Raw genomic sequence first — 9,499 nt, forward strand, 5'->3', positions numbered from 1 at the left:
GGCCTTGGAGAATAGCTTTGTAGATGTTAAAGACATGGTAGTAAGTATGTGGTTTCATGTGCGTTTCTCTTTCGCAGCTGAAGGAGTACAAAATCATCGGGCGGCGTCTGCCGTCTGAGCAGAACCCGGTGACTCCATTGTACCAAATGAAGATTTTCGCCCCTGAGGTAGTGGCTGCAAAATCTAAATTCTGGTACTATGCCTCCCTTCTAAAGAAGGTGAAGAAGGCGAATGGAGAAATCGTCTCTTGCTCTGAGGTGGGCAGTGGATTGATATGGAGTTGTGGATGGAGTTGCAGTTGCTGAGAAAGACTAGTAATTGATATGCGTTTTTTTCGCATATTTGTACACCATAGGTTTTGGAGAAGAAACCCACTCGTATCAAGAACTTCGGTCTCTGGATCCGTTATGACTCTCGCAGTGGTACTCACAACATGTACCGCGAGTACCGCTCCCTGAGCGTTGCTGAGGCCGTCACTCTGTGCTGTAAGGATATGATTCGTTTCATTGCGAATCAGTGCTTTCTTTTACTGGTACTGTGCAAAGAATTCGAATATTACTATAGTATGCAATGTAGAGCCAAGTTGGTTGAAGCTCCTCCTTCAGTGTATACATAGGCACAAAGACCGTTGGTTTCTGGATAAACTTTGCTGAAAGTACAGACGTCATTTAGACAATTCTGCTCTTCAAATTTGAAAATTTTGACTGAGGATATGAGTAAATCAAAATCTCTTTGAAGTTTCAGTGGTGACAGTCTTTTACCATGGAATCCCGTTTTAAGCCTACAGTTATGGTTCATTGCTGGTGCAACTTTGTGTGTTTATGACTTCTCAACTGTTCTATGTGGGTCTTAATTCTTTCTTTTCTTATTTGAGAGAGCTGAAAATAACTCCAATGTGCGTGTCTCTGTTATTTGTATATCTATTTTAGACCGCGACATGGCTGCTCGTCACCGTGCCCGTGCTAACTCAGTACAGATCATGCGTGTTGAGGTGGTCAACTCCAGCAAGTGCCGTCGTAATCATGTGAAGCAATTCCATGTAAGTTTGGGTGCATTCGTTGGTGTGCTGTTCATGAGATTGCCAGTGGATAGGCAGTACTTCTAGTTTCTTTCTTTTGACAATTCTGTCTTTAATATAGACATTCATTGTTATTGTACTGTGAATCAACCGAGTTTTGTAACAATTTGTAAGCAACTATGCTTTGGTCGAGTTGACCCAAGACAGCTAGTACTAGTGTCTGTATGCATGTTTGTTCAGTGTTACGTAAACAGCGAACCTTGGAAAAGTTGCTGCCCTTGTGGCGTTTATGGAACTTCAGTGCTTACATAAATCGGTTGGTTGTCAGTGTCTTTAAAAGCTCATCAAAATGGTTATGTGCCATGTTCGAGTGGACGGCCGTGTCTAGCGATTCAGACTTGGCATAGATGCAGTCTTGAGTAAATCTCGGGTGTATTGCCTCCCATATCCTGAAGCATTATATTATGAGGACTTTTGTGTGATACTAACTAGCAAATCATTGCCATGGCACCTACTTCTTTTGAAGTGTGTAACTCTTCTCTACTGTTCCCTGGCTTGGTGATAATATGCGAACAAATAGTTGTAGTGGCTTAGGCCTGTGTTGATTACACCTTCTGTGTAACCTCCAAAATAAGAGTCTGCAGCTCCACGTACTGTGTCATTTTGGGACAGTAGAATTCATGGTCTGGATCATCTTTGAGCAATGGCAGCTGCGCTTGAGTTGCTCTACTGCATCAACACTACCCTTGACATCATTTTTATAGTACCTTTCAGTCAAAAGTCACATAGCCAGCAGATCATGGTTTTTCTGCCACCTGTACTAAGGGACCATCGCAAAAGTTCGCAGAAGCCCCTAAAACGAAGAGCATACGTTTGGGGGGGGGAGGGAGTCGGTGCGAAAATCGCAAACCGGGCTTCAATTCAAAAAAGTATTGACGACATAATTATAGGAGCTGTAGGATTAGCATGCCATCACAGCCGGCGTAGATCGCTTGAATGTGAAAGCAATATACACCAATCAACGTTCATTGTAATGCTCAAAGGATACAACTGCATAGCTCTAGCTGTTCTCGTTCTTAGATCACCCACTGCAAGGTGATATCATCGTTGCATTTATAAAGTGCTGTACATTGTTACACACTGATACAACAATGCTTGTGTAGTATTATTATAATAATTATTATGTGTGAGCATCCAAGTGAAAAAATGAAGCCCATATTGTGACTGTCGTTTCGTTTGAGGGGGGAGGGAGGGGGGTCAGGCCCGAAACTCACGGTCTTCGTTTCGGGGGCTTCTGCGAACTTTTGCGATGGTCCCTAAGCTGTCCACACTAACGTATGTACACCTGTCCAAAGTAGTGCGCTTCATGCTACAAGCTTTATGTAAGATGATCTGTGCCGCAATCACACACACATGTCATGGCAAGGTTTTTTGGATCAATCAACGATGTCCATTGGTGAATTACACCACATTTTGGTTCCTCCCCGAAAAACTTGCCTTGGTGTGTGATGACAGCACAGATCATAGTGCTCTTGGCTTTAGTTGATTTATTGTCTCGTCGTCGGTTGTCTATTACATGTACCAATTTTTTGTGTCTTTTTTGCACGGGCCTTCCAACCTGGCATTTTAGTGCCTGTTATAACAGTGTTATATTGTCCTGTGATGATCACCCCGGTGTTGTAATGAGGTTTTCATTTTGGTCTAGTTTTGTTGATCTGTGTGTATGAGTAGGCATGGTCAGCCAGTTCTTTGAAAACGTTTGCCGTGTCTGTTATTCTGGTCAATATGTGTTGATATATATGCTCCTGATGGATTGGTATTACTGTATGCGTCTCTATGTGTGCAGGACTCCCAGCTCCGCTTCCCACTCCCCCATCGTGTGGTGAAGTCACAATACAAGAGCAAGATCGTTGCCAAGCGCCCCAACACCTTCTTCTAGTCACCCTGACATTTCGCTCGTGTGCCAATAAAAACAGTCAAAAGGCCAGTCCGTGTTGCATTGTGTTTCGTGTTTGCATCTCCTGCGGGACAATTTTGTACTTTACTCGTAATGCTTGCTGTGTGTTGTCAAAATCTGTAGTAGCTCTACAGATCTCCCTGTGAGCGTTGAAAGAAACCATTATCAGTTCATCGTGATGCTGGTTGGGTTTTCTGGCTTCAGGTTTTGCATGTTCGTTAACTTGAGTACACGTTGTCCCAGACTGTTAGACTGCATTCACACACACTGTGACACAGTACAAAGGCTCTTGTGGAAATCCTCATACAAGCCACTTGCAGATGGTACACCTACCACTTGTTTCAAACTTGCCTGAAGACGAAACGCAATGCAGTAGTCGCCCGTCCAAGAACGTCATTTCCAAGGGGTTTGCCTGGGTGTTCTTATTTTGTTGGGCAGTATGGCTTCGTTCTTATAGGCTCCTGTCCATTTGGAAAAACGCGGCTAATAATTCAATATTCCGCGGCAAATTCCGCGGGGAAAAGGGGGACTTTCTGCGGCATTTTCTGTGGTGAAATCAAAAATCTGCGGCACTTTCTGCAAGTTTTTCACCCTCCTTGCTTGCTGTGCCTGAAGGAGTACTTTTCACACTATCGTTTGCAGTCATAAACTGAATGAGAGTGAAGAATCTTGGAGATTCTAAACTACACTCGCAAGGGCATAATGTGCTCAAACAGATCGCAAAGTAGTTTTTTGCTGCTTTCTGAGTAGTAATTTTACTAATTTATCCTAAAAATTCAAATTCCGCGGGCAATAGTCTGTCCCTCCAGAAACTTGCGGAGACATTTCGGAAATATCGCGGAAAAAGTTGCGAGGTAAAATGCCACAAATTGCGGGGAATATTGCGGATTTTGTCAAATATTGCGGGATTATTGTGGTAAAATTGCGGAAATTGCGGCCGATTTTGGTACTTGTACTGTATACATGTAGTGGTGTACGATGTACGGGTCGTACAGCATAAATCATGCATGACAAAACAGAACGTACGTGTGCTGCGCTGACTGTGTTCAACTGCAAGACAGCTTTCCTCCATCCTCGGACAACACTCGACGCGAGCCTTATTTTGTGACTTGTCAGCCGCTGATTTGCCCAGAAACTTCTCCATTCTGGTGTCGATCTCACAAGCAAACTACTGATGAGCTTCAAGAACTAAACAACATCGAAGAAAGACCCGAATATCGCGGTTGCTTTTCGAAATATCGCGGTGCTTTTCAAGTATCAAGGACAGTTTTCTACAATAACGCGCATGATTTTTCAAATATCGCGGATATCACGGACTTTTGTTCAAATCGCGGAAAACAACGCGGCCGCGGAATCGCAAGTTCCTGGAGGGACAGAATAGTGTGGATACCGTGATTTCCGCGGATGATGGCAATTTCTGCGAAATTTGTTGCGGAATTGCGTTTTTCCAAGGGGACAGTATAGCACCTTCTTGTCCCCCGTGAGTTCCGCGGCAGAATATCAGACATTCCGTGCAGAATTCTGTGGCTGAAAACATTAAATTCTGCGCTGATTCTGCAAATTCTGGGGCAACTCTGCAACGGAAATGAGTGTAAAAACAGATTGAATTTCCGCAACCCCACCGAAGCTTGTCCCTATATTAAGGTTGCATTCTTAAATTCTCTCCGAAAAGTTCGAGAACTGTTCTTATCCTCTCCGACTTTTAGGAGGCTCTCCAAGCTTCAGAGGTGGTTGAAACTTGGAGATTCCCGCGGTTTGGGATCAGCGCATGCGAACTACGACTAAAAATCCACGTGTTCATCATGAGTGTACGCATTTCCCTTTACGCATACGCACACGTGCATACTACATCACTCAAGATCGCGGCCCCTTTGGCGCTTCATTTTGCTTGACACGTGCAAAATATCTCCGAATTCTTCGAGACCCGTTCTTGAATGATCCCATTTTCTTCGACTTCTCTTTTCTTCTTCTCCTAGAAGCTAGAGAATATAAGAACGCGCCCTAATTCTGAACCAAAATTATACGAAATACTGGTCCAAAAAATTGAAAGCTCCAAAATGTACCGTGCAAGTTGATTTTGAAAGTCACAAGCAGGATGGTTTGGCTGTGAAATACTCCAGAAAAGGCAGTTTTCTCTCTTTTCTGCAATATTCCGTGGGATTTTCTGAATTCCGCGGAATCGTGGAATTCACGGGGGCCAGACCTTAGAAACAATGGAAACGACATTATTGGATGCGCCCTTCTACTGTAGAGTATGTACTGTATATGAAGGGTAGGCTGGTCACCTACTTCTACAATTCTGTACATTACACCTGAAACCGGCCAGGTCCCCGGGCACCGAAATTTTATTACACCAAAAATTACCGTATTTTCCTGAGTATAGTGTGCACTTTAGATGTGCTATTTTAGGCCCTAAATCGCAGGTGCGCCCTATGCTCCGAATATGAAATGCATGTACCGTAAAGTACCGCCAGAGCGCCCCGTCTCACGACAGCGCCCCACCTTTATTTTACAGCCAAGGGAAGAAAATCGTATGGCAGAATGCTACTAAGTTTGTACGGTGTGAGAACCTTCGTGTACTAAGGTCACACTTGGTATGCTTTTATGTGGCGCTCGAAGGTAAACTGGGTACGGATTGACTGCACACTGTGCAATGTTTGTACAAGGTCCGTGCCGTATGACCTACAGACAGGAATCCACCTCCACAAGGCGGCCACGAAAGGACGAGATGGTGGGGCGCTCTGGCGGTACTTCAATGAAGATTGAATTACGCACCCCCAATGAAGATTGAAGTACGCACCCCCCAATGAAGATCGGGGGTGCGCATTATACAAAGGTGCGCACTATACTCCGGAAAATACGGTATGTTATTAAACACTTACCGTATGTCTTTAAAGCCATGGCGCTATATTCGATTATAAAGCCAGTCTCAGTTATAAAGCCATGGGCTTCATAAATGAAATGACGTTTGAAGCAGGGAGTAGTACAATACCGGTATTGTACTACTCAATGGTTTGAAGTACGTTTTGTAAAAATGAAGGAATAAGAACTATGCTAACAAACTTACAGCCCAGCAGGAAGGGTGAACAAGTGGATTTAGATTGAAATTTCTGTGTGGACTTTAACTTTTAAGGCATGGCGTAGTGGGTGAGTCATTTTGCACATAAAACATCTAGGAAAGCAGTGGTGTTTCGAATATAAGGCCATGGCTTTAAAGGCGCTGACATACGGTATACGGTACGAATTGGTAGCACAATTTAATTTGTTGGGCTAAAATACCGTCAACCTCTTGAATAACGACCTCGGGTATGGCCACAACTCGCGAATAAGGACACACTTTGTAGACTGTCGTTTTTTTCTAGGTCGACTGTATGGTGTACATGTAATGAACATGTGCTGGTGGAATGAGCAGTCAAGGCAGACTTTGGCTTTCTTTCGGTGATGGGTACCGCACAAACTTGCGAGTGAGATCAAGAGTGTGCAATTCTGCTCAGTTTGGCCCTGGTGCGATTTTTCAATCATTTTTGTAATCATTTTCCCTGGATATTGTTGGGCCATGAGTGAAGCTGTGTTCCCAACTGGCGTGTGCGGTTCATGCGTACCCAAATGCGCGCACAGGCTTTCACAAAAAAACAGCAATTTGACTCATTTTTAGGGCGTGCGACGCCTTCGAGTACTGAATTTTGTTGTTGACCCCACCAGTGAAAGTGACTGGCATGTATGTTGGTAGGTGTTGGAATTTCCATTTCGGCGTGTTTCCATCGCATGTCGCCCCAAAAGTCTAATGTAGAAACTGCTTCTTTCGGTAGAGGTATTCGGTTTTTTCTACTCAAAAGGTTAGATTCTACTTTCCTCTACCAGCTTTACCAAGAAAAAGTTGGTAGAAGCCGGTAGACGTTGGTAGAGGTACGGGAATTCCAGCAAGATCAAGGAGTTGTACACAACTCCATACAGAAGAGAAACCTTTCACGTACAGAAAACTACATCCGGTAGAACAGCGTCGGTGCACTTACCTCTACCGTCTACCTCTATCGGTAGAATGACTCTACTCTACTGGGTAGCTAAAAATGAACGCAGCCTAAATGTACATACGTAAACCAGAGTGTGCAGCTCCCTATCCATTCTGCAGAAAATCACTCCCACGGCGAAGTTTTTTTTTAATAGTACCGGTATGTCTTAGGGGCGTTAACTTTTTGATCTACAATGTATCTTCAGGTTTGGTACAGTAGAGTTGCTTGCCCAAGAACGTTGTTTCTAAGGCTTTGGCCTGGGACGGTCTTTTTTTTCTGCCAATCTGGATACGTTCAAAAGGCCGTTTCACAATACAACTTTTTGCAACGTGACTTGCGACACCTGCGACAGCAACACGACACTCAGTTCACAATCTGTTTCATGTTTGCGACATTCCTATGCACTAGTAAAACCGGAAAGTCTAACGAGTCACAAAGCCTAACTTTTTGACGACTAATTGTTTTTCGTTATTTTAAAGAAACGTTATCGCGAACCTGGTTCGAGATGTGCACGTTATCATGCCGAAATAACAAAAACGTTTAAAGGGGAAGTATACCCTAAAATAAAATTTTCACCAGTTGTAGTCTTCGGGGTGCTGAGTCGCGAATGGTCCTGGTCCGAGGACGCTGAGACGCTCCCTTCCTCCTTTATTCCCAATCGAACTCGCGCACTTCCACCGAGACTGGGTGACTGCGCCCTACTAGATAGGGATTTGTATGGAAAAGTCACTAAAAACGCCGTTTCGTTCTTATAAAAGCACGCATGACTGCGATTGGCCCATATGTTGTAGTCTTTTGGCCGCTGCGTCGACTGGTTTTGGTCCGAAAAGGCTGCGATGCAGCGTTCGGCCCTTATTCCCAATCGAACACGGTTGAGTAAGCAGTCACGTGCTCATGCGTACACCAGTCGTCTGGTCACCGTGCCTGCAGACTACAATTTTCACATCAAGATTCAACTCAAAGGTTCAAAGCAGGGAGTCGTAAGAGGCTTTTACGACTCCCTGGTTCAAAGGTTCAACTCGAGTGACATAGGCTGTAAATGAGCACGTGACCACTTACTCAACCGTGTTCGATTGGGAATAAGGGCCGAATGCTGCATCGCAGCCTTTTCGGACCAAAACCAGTCGACTCAGCGGCCAAAAGACTACAACATATGGAACAATCGCGGTCATCCGTGCTTTTATAAGAACGAAACGGCGTTTTTAGTGACTTTTTCCATACAAATCCCTATCTACAATATATTATAGTAGGGCGCAGTCACCCAGTTTCGGTGGAAGTGCGATTGGGAATAAAGGAGGAAGGGAGTGTCTCAGGGAGCGTCTCAGCTTTCTCGGACCAAGACCATTCGACTCAGCACCCCGAAGACTACAACTGGTGAAAATTTGATTTTAGGGTATACTTCCCCTTTGGTTGTAAAAAAATTCCGGTTTTACAGTACTATGCACGTGCACCCAATGTAGAAACTGTACTCCATTTGTGAACGTCGCGCGTCGCATGTCGCAAAAGTTGAAGTTTCAACTTCTATAGACAGGTAAGTGCAGGCACCTTGCGGCTGTACACGACAGCTCGCGACAGGCATTTTCTTGTCGCAACTATCGCAAATCGAGTGTCGCGTCGCAAAAAGTTGTATTGTGAATCGCCCTTTTTGGTACAACCTAGAACAGGATTCACCAGAACAGTGTGTTTGGTTTTGACTGCACCTGTTCTGGATCGGCCAGAACATGCTCTGCTTGCTCCGGCCTTGAGGCTGGAGCAGCCAGAGCAGTTTTTTCCCCTACCCCTGCGGGTTATTATGTACTCTTGATATTAAAAAAATAATACAGTACCAGGAAGAGTACAGGAGCTTATTCACTCTCGGTAATACTACTCCCTGGTTTACATGATGTACAATTAGTGCACTGGACCAAGGGAGTAAGTCACTACAATACTTAGGGACATGTACAAAAAATCCCTCTGTGGTTCAAGTCCGGCAGCCTGCGTCTATAGTGTACGATAGGAGCCACTTGACACTTTCAAGCACACACAATAACATATTAGGGAGATGTCAAAACAAAGCTCACACAGAGCATAAAATTAAAAGATGATAACTGGTTGTGGGAAAACCTTCAAAAGGGTTCAGCAAGCTGCACAGCCTGTATACGAGTACTTCAAGTATACAAAGAGATGGGCTGGAACAGCACAGCGAGGAGAAGCGAATACCTTGGCCCTAAGTTACCAGGTTTGCTAGCATAACACACTGTACACATAACATGAAGCAAATGCAAAATACGGAGTAGGGAAGTCTAGGAAGCGATAACAACGACGGTGTATGGTACAATGACGTGCAGCAGCGGGTGTAGTATGTAATTTTACCTATGTACATGCACCAAAGTGTTTTATTCACAGAGCATGTAGAATTAGCTTGATGTTGTGTGTCTTTTGCGTGAGGAATTACTATCATATGCTGTAATATAATATAAGTCATGGTATTACACGTCGTTCAAATGGCTTCTTTTTGTAAGAGTAGGGGCGTAG

The 9,499-nt window shown here is 44.2% G+C and overlaps 2 protein-coding genes across 3 annotated transcripts in view; one reads left to right on the top strand and one right to left on the bottom strand.

The window, feature by feature from the left end:
• LOC135815482 (large ribosomal subunit protein eL20-like) overlaps positions 1-9,499 on the top strand; it is a 40,386-nt gene that overhangs the window by 131 nt on the left and 30,756 nt on the right. Inside the window, exons 2-5 of one of the 2 annotated variants that reach the window (XM_065328786.1) lie at positions 78-257; positions 356-485; positions 930-1,039; positions 2,865-3,005. In XM_065328786.1, coding sequence (XP_065184858.1) covers positions 78-257; positions 356-485; positions 930-1,039; positions 2,865-2,957 — 513 coding nt within the window. In that variant the 3' untranslated portion in view covers positions 2,958-3,005. Of the gene's footprint in view, positions 1-77; positions 258-355; positions 486-929; positions 1,040-2,864; positions 3,006-9,499 lie in introns of those variants that run through there. The other variant, XM_065328787.1, reaches the window with a different exon arrangement.
• The window catches only part of LOC135815467 (transcription factor E2F5-like), a 6,946-nt gene continuing 6,420 nt past the window's right edge, over positions 8,974-9,499 (bottom strand). Inside the window, exon 9 of the mRNA XM_065328768.1 lies at positions 8,974-9,499. This exon is cut by the window's right edge and continues 330 nt beyond it. The gene's annotated coding sequence lies outside the window, so the exon portion shown is untranslated.

The sequence above is a fragment of the Sycon ciliatum genome, chromosome 4 (assembly GCF_964019385.1).
Source record: "Sycon ciliatum chromosome 4, ocSycCili1.1, whole genome shotgun sequence".
Classification (NCBI taxonomy): domain Eukaryota; kingdom Metazoa; phylum Porifera; class Calcarea; order Leucosolenida; family Sycettidae; genus Sycon; species Sycon ciliatum.